General features: G+C 50.0%; 1 protein-coding gene across 1 annotated transcript in view; it reads right to left on the bottom strand.

Moving 5' to 3' along the window:
• UBN1 (ubinuclein 1) overlaps window positions 1-19,272 on the bottom strand; it is a 753,548-nt gene that overhangs the window by 99,378 nt on the left and 634,898 nt on the right. Inside the window, exon 11 of the mRNA XM_086941332.1 lies at window positions 16,757-16,885. Coding sequence (XP_086797458.1) covers window positions 16,757-16,885 — 129 coding nt within the window. The remainder of the gene's footprint in view (window positions 1-16,756; window positions 16,886-19,272) is intronic.

The following is a 19,272-nucleotide window of genomic DNA, read 5'->3' as shown; positions in this document are numbered from 1 at the left end:
AGGAGTCAACTCGGACATTGAAGAACAAGTTACTTACCTTCGGTAACAATATATCTGTAAGAAACAGTAGTTAGTATTAGATTCCTTACCTTAGAATATCCCCAGGCGTCAGACTGGATCCAGAAATTTTTGGGTAGCAATACCCCTGCGCGTCGTTAGGCGTCGTCTCTGGCTCCGCGTCCGTCGTCGGCGTCGTCTGCGCCGGAATGATGTCGTCGGAGTACTTAGACGCCGCCCATGCGCGCTGACGTCAGTTCTTAGACACAGCTTTTCCGCGCCAGATATGCAGAGCCATGCTAGAACTAACACTGGTGCCATGAAACTAGGGCCCTGAAAGGGGATGACCTTAACCCTAGGTATCAGTTCGCAGAACGGGGAGGATGGGTGGGGCGGTAAGGAATCTAATACTAACTACTGTTTCTTACAGACATATCGTTACCGAAGGTAAGTAACTTGTTCATCTGAAAGAAACAGGTTAGTATTAGATTCCTTACCTTAGAATAGATACCCCATCAATACCAACCCCGGTGGTGGGTCTGCGAACCAATACTTACACCAGAAAGTCCTGGAGGACGGAACGGCCAAAGAAGCCATCCCTCCGGACTTGACTGTCCAGGCAGTAGTGCCTCACAAAGGTGTGCAGCGAGGCCCACGTAGCTGCCTGGCAAATGTCCTGCAGGGGGACTCCCCGACCCAGGGCAGTAGTAGCCGCCGTGGCCCGAGTGGAATGGGCCCTCAGTCCAACTCGAGGCTCCTTTCTAGCCAAGGAGTAGCACGCCTTGATGCATAAGACGACCCACCGAGAGATGGTCCGCTTATGCACCGTCCGTCCCTTCTTCGCACCCACGTAACCAACAAAGAGTTGGTCATTCACCCGGAACTGGCGTGTGCGATCCATATAGAATGAAAGCGCACGTTTTGGGTCCAGACGATGGAGCCGCTCTTCATCATTTGAGGGATATGGAGGCGGAAAGAAGGAAGGCAAGGTGGTGGACTGCCAGATGTGGAAAGCAGAGACTACCTCAGGCAGGAAAGATGGTCTTGTACGCAACACCACCTTGTTTGGATGCACAGACAGGAAAGGAGGTTTGCAAGATAGAGCCTGGAGCTCACTCACTCTCCTGGCAGAGATGATGACAACCAGGAAAGCTGTCTTCAAGGTGAGAAGACGGAGAGGACAAGAATGAAGTGGCTCAAAGGGAGGGCACATCAGGAAAGTAAGAACCAGGTTCAAGTCCCACTGAGGCATCATAAAGGAAAGAGGTGGAAACATGTGTGTGATGCCCTTCAGAAAACGAGTGACAATAGGGGACTTGAACAAAGAAGGTTGATCAGGCAGCCTTAGAAAGGCCAAAATGGCAGAAAGGTAGCCCTTGAGAGTGCCCAGAGCAGAGCCCTGCTGGGCAAGAGAAAGAAGGAAGAGAAGAACCTCAGAAAGAGGGGCAGAAAGAGGATCCACAGCCTTTGCTGTGCACCATGCCACAAATCTGTTCCACCGGCAGGCGTATACCGACTTTGTGGAGGGACGCCTGGCTGCCAGAATAACATTACAGACTTCAGGAGGCAAGTCAAATGGCCTCTTCTGTCGAAGCTCAATCTCCAAGCATGGAGGTGGAGACTGGACAGGTTCGGGTGGAGGACCGTCCCCTGCTGCTGCGACAGAAGGTCCTCCTGAAGAGGCACATGGATCGGGGGACCGACTGACATATTGAGTAGCTCAGGATACCAGTACCTTCGAGCCCAGTCCGGAGCCACAAGGATGACTTGGGCCCGGCCGCGCTTGATTTTCTTCAGCACTCTGGGCAGAAGTGGTATAGGCGGAAAGGCGTATAACAGATCGCAACTCCACTCGCGACGAAATGCGTCGCCGAGCGAGTGCCGCCTTGGAAACTCCAACGCGCAGAACTGAAGACATTGCACGTTCTCTTCGGTGGCGAATAGATCTAACCAAGGCTCTCCCCATTGCAGAAAGATGCCTTGCACCACGTCCGAGTTCAGACGCCATTAGTGACCCATCGAGCACCGTCGGCTGAGTTCGTCTGCCCTAGCGTTCAGAGAACCTGCCAGGTGGTGAACCACCAGGGTCATGCCCTGATGTTCCAGCCACTGCCAGAGGGACAGAGCCTCCTGACAGAGGGTCCAGGAACCCACACCGCCTTGTTTGTTGCAGTACCACATGGCGGTGGTGTTGTCCGTGAACACCTGCACTGCACTCCCTCGGACAGAGGGGAGGAATGCCTTCAGTGCCAGACGAATCGCCCACAGCTCCAGAAGGTTGATATGGAGCCGGGACTCTGCCGGAGACCAGAGGCCTCTGATCTCCGCCTCTCCCAAGTGGCCTCCCCAGGCCTGGAGGGACGCGTCCGTCACAACCACGTCCTCCGGTTGGGGAAGGGAGAGGGATCTGCCGTTGACTCAATCGCGGTCTGTGAGCCACCACTGCAGTTGACTCGCAGTGCCCTCCGAGATCAGGACATGGTCGGACAGGTTGCCCTGATGCTGGGCCCACTGAAACTTCAGGTCCCACTGCAGAGCCCGCATCCGCCACTGGGCGTGATGCACCAGAAGGATGCAGGAAGCCATCAGCCCCAGAAGCTGCAGCGTCAACCTGACCGAAACCCGGGATAAAGGCTGAAAGATCGGAATCAGAGCCTGAATATGCCGGACTCGCTGCTCAGGCGGATAGACCCGAAACGGCGCCGAGTCGAGAACAGCCCTGATGAAGAGGAGCTTTTGGGAGGGACACAGGTGTGATTTCGGCACGTTGATGGAGAACCCCAGCAGGTGCAGGAGATCCGCCGTCATCTGGAGGTGGCTGACGACTGTCTGGGGCGAGCCCGCCTTCATAACCAGTCGTCGAGGTAGGGGAAGACTGAAACCCCTAAACTGCGCTGATGAGCTGCGACCACCGCCATCACTTTCGTGAACACCCGTGGGGTGCTGGTAAGGTCAAAGGGGACACGGTGAACTGAAAGTGCTCGTGGCCTACCGTGAACCGCAGGTAACGCTGGTGGGCCGGCAGGACGGGGATGTGAAAGTAAGCGTCCTGCAAGTCCAACGCCACCATCCAGTCTTGTGGGTCTAGGGCAGCCAAGACCTGAGCCAAAGTCAACATCTTGAACTTCTCCTTCCGGAGGAAGCCGTTGACGTTCCGTAGGTTCAAGATAGGGCGTAGGCCCTCTTTGGCCTTCTTGGGAACCAGAAAGTAGTGGGAGTAACAACCGCACCCTACTTCTGGCCCAGGAACACGCTCGATGGCCTTCTTGGCCAAGAGGGCCGTAACTTCCTCCTGTAGATGTCGCAAGTGGTCCCCTGACATGCGGTGGTACTGCGGTGGCATAGCTGTAGGGGTCGTCTCGAAGGGGAGGGAGTAGCCCCTCCGGACGATTTGCAGCACCCACCTGTCCGTGTGACGGTGCGCCAGTGGGAGAGGTGATGGCGAACCCTGCCCCCCACGGGCGTTACATGGGCCTGAAAACTCGGACTAGGAAGGTTTTGAGGCAGATGGAGCGGGTGCGGACTGGCCTCGCCGTTGTCTCTGACCGCCTCCCCGGCGGTTTCCACGGCCGCCACCGCGCTGAAGATTCTGTTGAGGTGGCGTGTGGCTGGCGGCACGTGTGGGGTGCACCTTCCTTGGCCACGAAAGGAGCGAAAGGCACCCGACTGCTGGCGCGGGGCTGAGAGGCCCAAGGACTTGGCCGTAGCCCTGGAGTCCTTAAAGCGCTCAAGCGCGTGGTCTACCTGGTCGCCAAACAGGCGACTGCCATCGAACGGCAGGTCCAGAAGAGTAGCCTGGACATCAGCCAAAAAATTGGCGCACCCCAACCAGGCGTGGCGTCGAACCGCCACTGTCCTAGCCATCGCTCTGCCCAGTGTATCGGTGGTATCCAGTCCGCACCGGATAGAGTACCGTGCCACATCTCGACCCTCCACTAGGGCTTGGGCGAGTTTAGCCCTGACCTCCTCAGGGCATTGTGGCAGCACGTCCGCAACCGTGTCCCACAGGGTGTGGGTGTAGCGGCCCAAGAGGCATGCGGTATTGACTGACCGCAGTCCCAAACTCAGGGACGAGAACACCTTCTTACCGAACTGCTCAAACCTCTTGGATCCCTGTCGGGAGGAGCCGACGGGAATGCGGTCTGGGAGTTGGAGGCCTGGATAACCAGGCTCTCGGGGTGGGGTGGGTCGACAGGAAGCAAGGGTCACCCGGAGCCGGTCGGTAGCGTCTGGCCACGTTCCTGTCCACAGGCTGTCCTGAGGCGGGCTTGGACCAAGTGCCCAGCAGAACGTCACATAAGGCCTCATTGAACGGCAGCAGCGGCTCGACTGAGCTTGCCTGCGGTTTGAGGACCTCGGTGAGGAGATTAGTCCTCACGGCCGCTGAGGGGAGCGTAAGGTTCAAGGCCTTAGCCGCCAGCATCAACACTACACTGTACGCTGCCCCCTCCTCCGTAGCCACGGTAGGAGGGGAGACAAAACCAGTGTCTGGAGAGAGATCCAGGCCACTGGCTTCCCCAAGCTCCACTGTCCAGTCCGCTTGGTCCTGACACTCCCGTGTCAGAGGGTCCTCAGACCTCGTCGTCACCCAATTCCTGGTAGCCAGGATCAACAATCGGGGCCCGTTCATTAAAGTGGAATGTACCTACCGCCGTCTCATACGGCTCCCAACGGGGCCGTGTCGACGGCTGAACAGGAGCGACAGAAGGACTGGGGCCGGCGTCGACCGAAGTCGGCGGCGGTGGTGACACCCTCGGGGACGGCACCCGTGAGGTCGACCGGCGTCGATCCGGATCCGGTCGGGGCCTGCGCGCCAGGACCGAAGTCGCCGACGGCGTCGGTGCTGGAGCACCCGACCCGCTTGGCCCCGGAGCCGGGCCCACTGGGCCCGAAGGTGCCGTGGGGCCCAGCGGAGAAGAGAGCGACCTCATGCCCATGAGGTACTGCTCGATCTCCTCTCGCGTCGCATCGTGCGCAGGGACCCATAGGTATGAGGCAGGATGCGGTGATTGCGACTTCGGCTGAGCCGCATGGGTGGTGCCACCCAAAACCCCGGCCGCGTCGGGCGAGCATCGGGGGCGGTCGGAGGAGCGATGACGACGCTCCCACCTCTCATGCCTCTTACCTGAGGAGGAACCAGAAGACCAATGCGACTTCCGGAGCTGCGAGGGCTCCGACCCCGCGACAGGTCCCTCGACCTCCCGTGGGACCGGGACCTTGAATGGCGCGGGGCCGACTGCTGGAGCTCGAGCCGCTTGCGGGACTGCTCCCGCCTAGCCTTAGACGTCAGGGCTCGACAGTCGGAGCAGGATCGGTCGTCGTGGTCGAGGCCTAGACACTGCAGACACCGGCGATGGGGGTCGGTATTCGACATCAGTCGACTACACTTTGAGCAGGGTTTGAACCCGGGCAACCCTACCGGCACCTGAAGAGTCGAAAGAGGATCAAAAATGATCAAAAAAGTTTTAGTCAAAAAGTGACTAAGGGGTAGAGCTTCTCCAGATCTGCGCTAGCTGGCGCGGAAAAGGTCATCCCCTTTCAGAGCCCTAGTTTCATGGCACCAGTGTTGGTTCTAGCATGGCTCTGCATATCTGGCGCGGAAAAGCTGTGTCTAAGAACTGACGTCAGCGCGCATGGGCGGCGTCTAAGTACTCTGACGACGTCATTCCGGCACAGACGACGGACGCGGAGCCAGAGACGACGCCTAACGACGCGCAGGGGTATTGCTACGCAAACACTTCCGGATCTAGTCTGACGCCTGGGGATATTCTAAGGTAAGGAATCTAATACTAACCTGTTTCTTTCAGATGTCTAGGTTTGTTGACGTTGGTCAGGAAAAGTATTTATTAAGGAGATGGAGTTTCAGGTCCCTTTTGAAACAGGAGAAGGAGGGGTTGCATCTGAGGACTCTAGGGAGAGCGTTTCACATCCTGGCAGCGTTGCCAGAAAAGGATCAGTACTGAGTGGTTTTCTTTTTCAGTTTCGGAGGGATACGAAGGAGTGAGTTGGAACGTGTCAGAGTTCTGGATTTTCATGCTCTTACCAGTTTGTTGTTTAGGTAGTTGGGGGCCAGAGAGTGAAGGGTATTGTTGTGTGATGCAGGCCAGCTTGTAACTACACCCCCCTTCCATGGAAGCCAGTTGAGGGAGTTGAGAGCTAAAGTGATGTGTTCAAATCTTTTTATTCCAGATATGAGGTGTGTGGCCATGTTCAACACTGCCCTTAGTGGGGCTAGGTGAGCTTTTGGAGTCCCTGTTAGGATGGCGTTCCCCGTAGTCGATTTTAGAGAGAACTAGGAATTGAACTACTGTCTTGAGGTCATCATGGGGAAGAAAATGTTTCAATTTCTTGAGGTGTTTTAGTGAGAAAAGCGCACCTTTTGCAGCGTTTTTGATATAGGGCTCCATTGATAAGTTCTTGTCAAGGGTATTGCCTAGAGACTTAACTGAGTCGGATAGATTGAGGGGGCAGTTTAGGGCAACCAAATTCTTGATCCACTCTTGGATTGGGCAGTGGTTACTTTTTGGAGAGAATAGGATTAGTTCCTTTTTATCTGGGTTGAGCTTTAAGTGGTTAGCGTTGAACCAAGTTTGGATCTCGGTTAGAGTCACATTGAGGTGTCGGATGTCGCTGGGTGATTTGATTTTGTAATAGATTTGGGTGTCATCAGTATAAAAGTGGTGGGAATTCACTCCAGCTTTTTTCAAGATGACTGTGAGGGGCTTCATGAAGAGACTGAAGCGGGACGTGGGGAGGATCGAGCCTTGCGGACCCCAAGTGTGACTTTTGTTGGCTTCGAGAGACAGGAGTTGATTTTAATTTGTTGCGAGCGGTGTTGAAGGAAGGAGGTGAACCATTTTAGTACTGTGCCATTAATGCCGGAGCGCTTCCTCAAGGTCTCCAGAAGAGTTGGATGATTTACTGTGTCGAATGTCGCAGATAGGTCAATAAGGATGAGTAGGCAAGCATCACCTTCATCTAAAGCATTGTATCGTCAGAGATGTTGAACATAGCTGTTTCAGTGCTATAGCCTTTCCTGAATCCTGATTGAAAGGTGTTGAGGAGGTTGAACTCATCAATGTCTTTGTTGAGTTGATGGAGAACACATTTCTCCAATGTTTTTGCAAGGAACGGGAGGTTGGAGATAGGTCTGAGGTTGTTAAGATCATTAGGGTCGGCCCCTGGTTTCTTGAGAATGAGTGTGATTTGTCCTAGTTGAAGGGAGTCTAGGACACAGCCTAAGATGAGAGAGGCATTGATGATTTTTGTCCAGAAAGGGTAAATGGTGTGGTTGAGTTCTTTTATAATTGTGGGTGTGAGGGGGTCCATAGTGTGGGAAGAAGGTTTTAGGTTTGAAATTATACTGAAGACCTCTTTTTCCAACATTAGCTCAAAGTCGGACCAATGCGCATTGTTTTTTAGCTGGAGTCAGACCGATTGACCTTGATAGGAACACTTTCTGATTGGCCAAGGGTGATTAAAGGGGGGCAGGTTAAGAGGGAAGGAAGATTTGAGGTTTGGATGAGGGATTGATCAATATTTTACTTTATTAGTGAAGAAGGTGGCAATTTCTTAACATAGCTCTTTGGTGGCTTTGATTTCGTGAGAGGGAGTGCAGTTTGTTTGGCTTTTGACAATGTTGAAGAGTTCTCTCAGTCTATTTTTAGCCATAACTAGTTGGCTGCGGAAGAAAGACGCCTTTTCACTAAAAATTTGGTTTTTGTGTGCCTTACATAATCTTGCATTCCCTTGAGTGTTTGCTTTTTGCAGGATGTTGTAACTTTTTTTTTAGGCAGCATATTACTCTTGTTTAGTGCGTAATTTGAAGTGAGTTGCATCAAGGTGTTTATAGCGGGGCACAATTGAGTTGTACTTGAAGACAGTACAAGTTTTTCTCAGTAAGATGTGGCACCATTGTCAGAGCTGACGAATTTGGGACTGCGGAACCAGGATCAGCCCACCTGACTACTCTTCTGATGGAGCACCAAACCATGCTAGACCTTAGAAGGCCCCGCAAAACTTTAGAAGCTGTGGTGTCTAAGCATCAGTAGGTGGATCCTAGAAGTGGCAAGTGTGGGATAACCTTGTAGACCTGTCCACCACAATCCATACTGAAGTTCACCACCAGTCTTGGGGGCAGGCCTATGAAGCAGCACACCCTAGAGCGACAGTGACTGTCACTGAGTGCACACAATCCTTGAACAGGGAGGCTCTAGGGTGGTGTGACCGGTGAGATCGCACCGAGCGCTGACTTTGGGTGGGGGGCGTCATTATTGCAAGTACATTCTGTTTTTAAAAGCACTTGTTGCCTCCTTCCTGGCCTCCAGCAATTTTCGGCAACAATAAAAATGCCATGAACCTGTGTGTGGTTGATGTTCTTCCTAGAAAGAGATGGAGTTTGTCAGGTGTAAGTTTTGACCCGTGAAAAGATAGCGCAGAGGGTTAATGTGCCTGCTGCAAAGGATATGTACCATGCAGATCACAAAGTGCACATAATGTAAATAGGTCAGTGGGTTACTGATTTTGTCAGTGAGATCCTTTTGTTATTTGCAGTTTATAAGTCAACATCCTAACATAGAACAGTGAGTTATTAACTGTCATCTTAGAGCTGCATGGAAACTTCAAGGTATAAATTAGAGATTTATGTTTTTTCACTAGTCTTTGATTATCCTAATTTTGCAAAAAGGGTTCTTTTAGATAGAAATCAATTATGGTTATTAAAGAGAACCCCCAACCATGGTAGTACGTTCTAAATTCAGAGTTTGTGTTGCTCCAGACCAATCACTATTAAACTATACTGCCTACTAGTATGATTGTCATGTGACTCCTACACATTGTAGTCCTTTGTCTTACGTAACATTTCCTATACAGTGATTTACACACGTATGATTGATTGTTTCTGTGTAATGCGTGTGACATAAAGTGCTCTGACACCCTATACTGGTATGACCGGCGCTGTGAATCTAATTAAATACGTCTGAGAGAGTGTAGTTATGGAGACTTGAGGGGCACTGTTAAAGAGTGGTAGTGAGGGAATTCCGTGGCAGAGGTGGTCATTGGGGGACACCAACAGACATTGTCGCACAAGACTCCACCAGTGCTAAAGCTGGCCACGTCCACTTCCTACAGTTCTAACACCAAATCAAAAACGTTGATTTGAAAACCCTGCAGCATACCTTCAAGTCAATGTATGATTTAGTAGTGGTCTCCGTTGTTCTAAGTCTTTTTTTTATTTATGTACAATCTTTATTTGTTTGCAATGCTGTCTTGTATTTTTGTATTATATGTGTTGTGTTTTTGCACTTAACATTATTCTGGCGAGTAAAGAGCCCACACACAAAAAAGATTGTCCTACGAGTCTTAGCATGTGCGTGTGGAATACTGGTGAGAGGATTTACGTTAAAACAAATTACTAAGTATTAATCATCCTAAGGTGGAACAATATTGGCACGGGAAGATAACAGAGCCTTTTAAAATTTGCGATTGTATCCATGGGGTGAGGGGTTTTCTCTTGTTTAATTTTACATTTTTAATGATCCCGCCCCTCATTACCTCAACAGGATCTCTCCCCTTTATGAAACAGGACTGAAATGTTTATCATGCACTCATCTGGAAACAATCAGTTAACATGGAGTAAAAAATATGCATCTCTGTGAGACCTGCACCTAGCTTTCCCATCCATGGTGACAAATGTAATCCATTTATTACAGTTTTAAAATATATGGAATTATTTAATTTGTATATTTATCTTTTTCTCCATATTACTGACATTCACATTAGGTCTCTTCAGTGATGCCAAATAAGATGAATAGTCCTGAGATGTCACTTTCTGTGATGTCACTTCTTGTGATGTTACAGGCAAATTAGAGGGGCCTCACATCTTGACTTTCATCCGGGGCCCCAGAGTTCTAGGACCGGCCCTGCATCCATCAATAAAATCCAGGCGGAATCTGTACCGTTTTGTGGTAGCGGCGGGTAGGCACCAGACTATCCACCTGGCATAGTAGCATCTGCCACCCTGCTGCATGGGTTAAAACCACTGAATGTGATCAAGAAGTGAACTAATTTCTGAAAGATAATAGTTCTTAGACACCCCAGCTAAACCAAGAGAGCTCACACTCTCACCAGTTCTAAGTAAGCGTGACTGAAGAGCTCAATTAGGTTTGAAATACAAACCTGTTTTGGGAAAAATTAGTCTATGAGTATAATCATTATGCTGTAGGAACTATCGACTTCATGGGAAAAAACAGTGAATCAGTGAAATCTGTAGAAAAGCATAAAACATGATCCTGACCAATCTAGATGCAGAATTTCTCCAAGAAGCCTCTAGTGTTCCCAAGCAAGAGGCAAACTGAACAAATTGGTAATTGTACCTTGACCTAAATGGGTCTAATCTGTCCATTTACACAGTGTTCAACTGCCTCATGAGGAACATTGTACAATCTGATCTGCGTTTTCACTAACATTTGGTGTTTCCTCGCCAGATGGACAGCCAGGGGGAAGACTTGTCCCACAGCAGAACAGTGAGTTGACACAAAGAGTAAGATATTTTTTTTACCCTGTTTATTCAACATGAAAACAGGTTCTGTATTTTCTGTGAGGACTATAACAACGTTTCCCTTTAGTAGAGTATGATACTAATATAAAACTAAGAAGACAGCTTTTAACTATAGGGGATTTATGGTAAGCATCTTTTCTTAGGCTGCTCACATTCCTTGACTCAGCAAGTCATCAAAGCGTGTTCATAAGCCATGCAATGAAGAGCCATTTCCTAAGGCTGTTTGTATGCAAAGTATATTTGGAAAGTGGCTGAAACTATTAACCTTTCAGAAGATTTGAATCCTGATGCTGCTGCTTGTACACTTTCGTTTGGAATTAGAATTCCCTTTGACTGTGGCTTGAACAGATGGCCCTGAAAAAGAGTGAGATAAAGTTGCACATCTCTCATTTTCAGATGGAAAATAGGAAAAACAAGGACACAAGAGTAAATAAGGCCGTGGAGCCCCTGAAACCACAATTGCACCATTTCAGGTAGTTATGTGAAATTGATTATTACTAATTTCAATGCATTCTCGCTCTGACGTGGGGTATACCATCCACAGAAAAGAAGGGCCCCGACCTGGTGACGCCTGGGCACATTTTTCTTGTGTACTGCAGCTATGTTGCAGAATCTTTAGAGATACTGTTTCAGCCGTGATAAAACAACATTTTATGCCACTTTTTCAGTTTTTTAAAATGTTGGTGTCTAGGAGCACTGTACCCAGATGTCAGAAGTATAAGGCTGTGGGGCTACATGAACAGGCCCAGGAGCCATGGAAGTTACAAGAGAAATTACTTTATCTAACCATTCTACCTCCGTCCTCCTACAGAAGAGAGTTGACATGGTCCTGATTGTAATGCATGGAGTTGCAGCATGGCACATTTTTTCATTTATTTTTAAGTAAAACTACACCGCAAACATGCGTGAATGGGATGTATTACTGTTGGGTTTCATGCTAGTGTGTCTAGACATTGAGACAGTAGGGGAACATTTAGTGCTCTCTGATTTAAAGGAGAATGGAGAAGGCAGCAGCAGTAATGCTATGCCACCAAGGCACCATCCCTGTACTGTCCTTTGAGTCAACTGCCTCTAATAGTGCTCCAGGACCGGATTCGTGAAGTGTCCATTCATTTCCCCCTGCAGTATGCCAATACAGTAGGGTACAGAGGAAGGAGAAGATTCGCTCCACTAGCCTGAAAGCCTTTGAATGGTTCTTTAAGACCTATTCCCTCCCCCAAGTACTCTCAGTGACCATAGTGGGCAACCATAGCCCTCTGCTGGCGTATATCCCTTCAAAGTCCATTATGCCCCAATCCCTCCCCACAGTGCCCATAGACAGCAGAGTATGAAGGAGCCAAGTAGCTTTCTATGTCAAGCCTGCCCAGCCTTGCTCTATACCCTCAGCCCACACACTCCCCGCAGTGCTCTGAGATGACGGCGGATTGAAGATACAGCTGTCCAATCCTGACAAGGCCAATAATGATCGTTTTTCCTTCGAGTCCTATAATAGCCTTCCAACATCCAGGGGTGAACTGAGAAGCCTCGAATGACCAACTTCATGCTTTGAATTGGCCTGGTGGTATGTCCATTGTGAAGCCCTGTAAAGTGTGAGCAGAAACTGTAAAGGCAGCCTAATAAAGAGGTCTGAAAGTAGTTACATATTGCTAGGAAGACAGTCGCTAAAACAATTAAGACTGTCTTATAAAACACAGCATTGGAAAAACATTTTTTCTTTAAAGATGTTAACACCTGGAAGAGATTTGCCAGCAGTGGCAGTGTCCATGTCTGGTGCTTCTTTGGCTTCCACATCATCCTCAGAGGGTCGTTAGTAGCCTACTGGTTTCTGGGTATCCCAAACCATTTTTGAGCTGTTTTTCCTGGGTAATGGGTAACTGTTCTTATTTATTTATTTATGTAAGCGATTTGTAGAGCGTGCAAATACCCTTGGGTGTCTTGCCTTCCAAGGTTGCCCAAAAGAGGTACCCTTGCTGCTCTTTATCCTGGTGAGCACTTTCACCCTGTTGGTTGCACTTTCAGACTTGCAAGCTTGTTTCCCCTACTGAGTCAGGTCTCCTAAGTCTGCTCGTCTGGAGGTTACTGACTTTCATACTCAAAAGTCTTTCTGGTGTTTCTATTGTGTGTTTGACTCCGGATCATAGCATTCCATGTACAAATACTTCAGAAGCCTTTGTGTAATGCAGGCCCTTCTTCTGACATGGGCAGGAAAGCTCAGTATGTTCAAACCGTATCACCGTGGTATGTAAAGCATCAGCATGTCTTCAACTCCTGGCAAGGCTGACTCGTCCTTTCAAGGCTGGTAGACAAGGTACCTTCACAATGGCTACTGATCACACTTGTCATTTCTGTGAGTGGCTCCCTGCTTCAAGTTGTCAGCGCACTGCTTGGTGGGTTGGTCCTTGCTGATCTTACTCAAGTGATTGGAAATGGTGGTCCCCAGTTGCTCTGTCCATTTTGGTGCCCATGATTCAGCAGTGCACTAGTGGACATCAATGGCATGGTTCTGTGCTTGGTTCTTGCAGGATTGCCAGGTTGCATCAGCTTACATATTGGCAGGATCCATGGCTTACACATGGTAGGATCAATGCTTGCTTATCTGCTGAACAGTTCCCTATGGTCACTGGCTTTTGGTATTTTTTAAGAGGTTGCCATTAGCTGCATGGGTTGTTCTTAAAACAAAGGCATTCAGCGCAAGGTTGCATGCGGCTTTAAGTAGACCCCCGTGCTCCGTGGTAACTTCTCAAGAGATCTCCTTGCTTCTGCCCTGCACTGCAGCTTCTGTGCCCCAAGACATGCCCAGGTCAGAAGTGTCCCCTGCCACTGCAGTCCCAGCGGCCTCTCACCCCTGCCGATTTTCCCGTTGCCACCTTCCAGCTGCACTTCCCTCCCCCTTCCATATTAAATGAGTCTACGCCTGTCCACGACCAGACCGCGACCAGCGCCAGGGACCCTGGATCTCCGGCCACCAACCGCTATGACAGAGCTATCCTCCTCGCACTCAACTCCGGAAGGAACAACAAATGCCAGCTGCCCACGGCAAACGCCAGCCACTGCCAGTTCTCATGCCATCACTGCGCCAGACCTTCACTGCCATCAGCACCCCCATGGCCACCACCCCCACGTCGGATGCCAACACCAACAAATCCCTGAGGTGCCTTCGCCATAGAGATCTGGAACCTCTCCGACACCCTCTCACCAGACATTGTCCTCTTCACAGAAACTTGGACCATCTCCACCTCCACCCCGACATCGCCACCGCCATCCCCGACATATACAAGGTCCAGATGAAGGACCACCCCAACACCCAGGAGGAGGACTAGCCATTGTACACAAGGGCTCCCTCCGACTTACGACCTCCAGCTCGAGCGACAGCCCCGAACACTTCCACTTCCAGATCCAGACCAGCCCCAGAATAACCCTAAGAGGCATCCTCATCTACAGACCTCTTGGACCGCGAACTGCGTTCACCATCGCCGACTTCATTGCGCCCCATGTCATCACCTCCACGGACTACATACTCATCGGAGACCTCAACTTCCACTTCGACATCATCAGCGACCCCCAACTCCACCACCCTACTGGACAACCTTGGACTGAACCAACTCGTCACCACACCCACCCACAAGGTAGGACTCACCCTCAACCCCATCTTCGGAAGAGGTAACAACACCCATTTCAGCCACACCACTCAACCCCCATGGACGGACCATCATTGCGTACACTTCCACGTAGGCAAACCCACGGCGTCCAAACCCGCATCCCGCGCTCCATGAAGAAACTGGATCAAAATCACTGAGGAGCAGCTCAACACCACCCTCAACCGCAATGCCCCCGCCACCTTGACTGACGCTAACCTCACAGCCAAAGAACTCCACAGATGGATCTCCAACTGAGCAGACCAGCTCACACCCCTACATAACCCTGACAAACAACACCCAAGGAAGGACACCTGGTATACCGCTGACCTCCAAGAAACCAGACGCACCTGCAGACGTCTCGAGAAGAACAGGAGAAACAGCAAATCCTCGGAGGACTGCAACACCTACAAGAATGCCATTACAGAATCCCACCAATGCATCAGATCCACGAAAAGGACCTTATCCAGAACAACATCCTAGCCAACTCCAGCCACTCCAAGGAACTCTTCGGCATCATCCAGGATTTCACCAAACCCCCCAACGAAACCACGGACATCACCCCATCCCAGGACATCTGCAACAAGCTCGGCTCCTACTTCCATCAGAAAGTCAAAGGCATCTATGACAACTTCAACGACTAGACATCTGACTCTGAAACCAATGCCCCCTCCAGCAAAGCCAGCAAGGCCACCATCTCCTCCTAGAACCCAATCACTACCGAAGACACTGCATCCACCATGAAATGCATCCACTCGGGAACCCCCACGGACCCCTGCCCCCGCACATTTTCCACAGAGCCGCCACCGACATCACTCCTGAATTTACGACGCACAATCAACGCCACCTTCGAAATCGGCATCTTTCCAGATGAAAGGAAACGTGCAGAAGTTTAAAGCCCTCAGCAGATCCCACAGAAATCAAGAACTACCGACCCATCTCCCTCCCCCTTTGTGGCAATAGTCACAGACAAGACCGTCAACATCCAACTAACGAAATTCATCAACTAAAACTCCATCCTAGACGCCTTCCAATTCGGATTCCACAGCAACCACAGCACTGAGACCGCTCTACTCGCACCCTCGTTGACCAAGGACACACCTCAGCCCTGATCCGACTCGACTTATCTGCAGCCTTCGACACCATCTCCCACTGCTAGACTCCGCGAAGCCGGCATACAGGGGACCGCCCTCACTGGCTCCGCTCCTTCCTCACCGGCAGAACCCAAACAATCAGACTTCCACCCTTCCTCTCAGAAACCACAGAAATCAACTGTGGAGTACCCAAAGATCGTCGCTCAGCCCCACGCTCTTCAACATCTACATTGCCCCCCTCACCTCCATCGTCGACAGCACAGACTCAACATGGTACCCTATGCCAACGACACCCAGCTCATCCTCTCCCTCACCAAGGACCCAATCACCACCAGACTCCCAGACTCATCTTCCAGGAATGAATGAAGGATGTTGTATCCTGGAAAACCAGCAGCTGCCTGCAGGTTAACTTGTAGAAGACAGAGGTCCTTGTCTTAGTATCCTCCCCTTCTGCATGGGTCAACACCTGGTGGACTGGACTACGGATATGTCCTCTATGCCGGGATCAACAAATCTCTTCTCTGCAAACTCCAGACCATACGGAACACCGTAGCCAGACTTGTCCTCTGCATCCCTTGACACCTGCGTAAACTCCACCGGCTCCCCGTTGAGAAAAGAGTAACTGTCAAGATACTCACCCACGCCTACAAATGCCTCCACAACACCAAACCCCTATATCTCAACGATAAAATCTTTTTCCACGTACCCAAGAGGAACCTCCGATATGCCGACCTCGCCGAACCCTTGAGCATCCGCAGAGCAAGAATGGGGTAAGAACCTTCTCCTAAATTGTGGCCAAGACCTGGAACGAGCTGCCGATCAACATCAGACGCGCCCCCACCCTGCACATCTTCAGGAAGTCCCTCATGACCTGGCTCTTTGACTGACCAGAGCTGCTACCCCCCCCCCCCCCACGCCTACCACCCCCAGCGCCTTGAGACCCTCTGGGGTGAGTAGCGCGCTTTAAACTTCCCTGCTGATTGAGTGATTGAGTCATCTTTGGCAGACACTCCTGAAATATCTTATCTTTATATAACACATAGCTACTAACTAGGAAGCACATTAGAGCTATAGGTGTGTTTATAATCTCCTTCCCCTCATTATTACTGTGGCAAACTTGGAATGGAGTTTCCTATGCTTTTCGTAAACTCAGGCACAAGATGGCTGCTTTGTATGCATCTGGGAACAAGAGAAACAATACATTGGCAATGCCAATAGTCAGCAGCAAGTAGCAAAAGCATGACCATGTGACTTTGCCAATGCTTGTTTTAATTAATAAGGTCTTCTGGTCTCTTCCCTTTTGATTAAAAAGGAAGGGTTAAATAAGAAAACACAGCACGTCTAAATAGAGTGGTGAAAGGAATGTATGTCATTGCCGACATCACATTTTCCGAATTCCATGCTCACCACTTACACTTTTCAAAACCACACCAATGAGAAACATTCTTCTTTGCCCCATTCCCTGCACATACCTTATTTCCTCGTTCCACTGGAACTTTTTGCGTGGGCTAATAACTCTCTTGACACCTTTATCATCATCGTCCTCATTTTCAGAGCACATTCTATCTGTTGGGTCTTTTTCCTTCTCCTCCTCCAGTATCCTGATGGACCAGAAAAAACAAAGACTAAGTAGTTTGAAGTGACAAGGCAACTAGCGAGTTCATCAGTGCAGCCACTAGTTACATAATGCATAGGCTAAAATGGTCAAAGTTTTACTTTCAAGTGATGTAGTTGATCCTCATGTCATTGTTAGATGGGGGACAGCTTCTTGAAACATGCTTGTAGAAGCAAATGTGGGAAAAACGTAGTAAGCTGTTGACTTTCAAGAACAATTTGAATTAGCAAGGATTACCTCATGAATGGTAGTTTGATAAAGGCTGCTCGGTGTGTGGGGTGGTATCTGATGCACGGTTAAGTAAGGATTATGTATTTAGGTAGACAGGAATGCCTGTCATATGGGGCACTCAAACCGGACGAAGGGTTATGTTTTCTTAGGATGGATAAAAATGAAGGCTGTGTTTTTTGGTGCAGCTGCCATGGAAAGGAGTGATGATTGCTGCAAGAACAGATGGGCAATAGGGCTTTATGTACAGAAAGGCTGCCATGTTGGTGAATACTATAGGAACGGTTGTGGTATCTTCTGGGGCTGTAGGAAATGTCGCTAAAGAGAAAGTGCTTTATTTAATGTCTCTAAATGGCCGTAACCGCCACACAGTAAAGTAGGTGACACTGCTTTTTAACCAAGTAATAGCGCGTGCAACTACAAAAGAATCAAGCTGCACATAATATCTACCTAACTAGGTTTCTCGAGAGTAACCATCTGCTTGACGTTACCCAGACGGGCTTCCGTCCCAAACATGGGACAGAGACTGCTTTGATGGCGGTCACATGTATGTATGTATGTATAGGCATTTATATAGCGCACTACTTACCCGTAGGGTCCCAAGGCGCTTCGACCGCTGCAAAACCCTTCCTGGCTTCCCTGAGAGATGGTCCCTTAATGGGTATCTCCAGGGTGAGACCAGGCATCCCCGGCGGTCTGGTGGGGCCGTTAGTGAAGATGAGGCAAGCTAATGCCCAGAGTTGCCGAGTGTAATCGCTGATCAGAGTGGGCACCGAGGCGAGAGAATTATCGAGTCCGCTGACCCTGGTCCAGAAACCTGCCGCGCCGGGAATCGAACCCTGGTCCCGGGCCGTCCTCTGCTCTCGGGTCTGCCGCCTCTAACCAGTGAGCCACACTACTTCACAGAGGAAGCTAGGCGGATCTTGGATCAGGGGGGCTCAGTGGCAGTGATCCTCCTTGATCTGAGCGCAGTGTTTGATACGGTGAACCACAAAATCCTTTTGCGCCGTCTCTATAGTGTAGGAGTATCAGGAGAAGCTTTGGCCTGGTTCAAGTCCTTTCTAAGTGACAGGACTTTTCAAGTCTTTGAAGGACCCTCTGTCTCCGCAAGCAAGCCTCTGGGCTGTGGGGTGCCGCAGGGCTCATCCTTGAGCCCCACACTAGTTAATGCGTACATAAGACCGCTGGCTGAGATCGTTCGTCCATATGGTATTAAGATCATTACATATGCGGACGATACTCAGCTAGTGGTCTCTCTTGCGCAAAAGAATTGCCACCAACCACAGACCAGTCTGACAACTTGCTTGGATTAGGTCAAGAGTTGGATGACGAAGTCGTGCCTCAAACTTAACGGTGATAAAACGAGCTTATGCTTCTTGGTACATCAGCTCCCTCCACCTTGGAGCTGTTATGGCCCGCTAGCTTGGGCGCGCCCCCCACACCCAGAGACAATATAAAAAGTCTTGGGGTGTGGTTGGACAAATCCCTGACCTTCAACACCCAAGCAACCAAGCTGTCTGCGACTTGCTTCGGTCTCATCAAAAAAAAACCTTCCCCTTCTACCTTTTGAAGCCAAGCAGGTAGTCATGCAGGGTCTAATCCAGTCCCGCCTTGATTTCAGTAACGCCCTGTATCGCAGAACCTCGGTGAAGCCTGGGCTGAGAGCCCTGCACTGGCTCCCTGTCAGGGAGAGAATTGAGTTCAAGTCCATGTGCATCTCCCATCAAGCATACTGGAAATCTGGCCCAGCAATCAGTCACTCTCTGATTACCTTTCATCGGCCTAACAAACAGCTTCGCTCCTCCCACGCCTTTTTGGCGGCAGTTCCCCGGATCCGGAGATCCAGAGCTGGAGGTCGGTCATTTTCCTACGCAGCCAAGTTATGGAACTCACTCCCTCTCCATTTAAGATCTAATCCTAACTTGATGACCTTCCGCAAACAGCTCAAAACTTTTCTTTTCAATAAATCAGGCTAACCCCTGGGCCGATCACACTGGAGGGTACTAACCTAGTTCTCTAGCGCCTGGACGCCTCAGGGCAGCAGTTGCGCTTAATAAAACCCCTTTTCATTTCATTTCACATGCAAATCGGTACTTACCTGTGACCGCTGTTTTTCACTTGCAAACCACATACAATTGGCCAGTG

The sequence above is a fragment of the Lissotriton vulgaris genome, chromosome 10 (assembly GCF_964263255.1).
Source record: "Lissotriton vulgaris chromosome 10, aLisVul1.2, whole genome shotgun sequence".
Lineage (NCBI taxonomy): Eukaryota > Metazoa > Chordata > Amphibia > Caudata > Salamandridae > Lissotriton > Lissotriton vulgaris.
The sequence above is the reverse complement of the archived record's forward strand: the minus strand, read 5'-3'. Positions and strand labels throughout refer to the sequence as shown.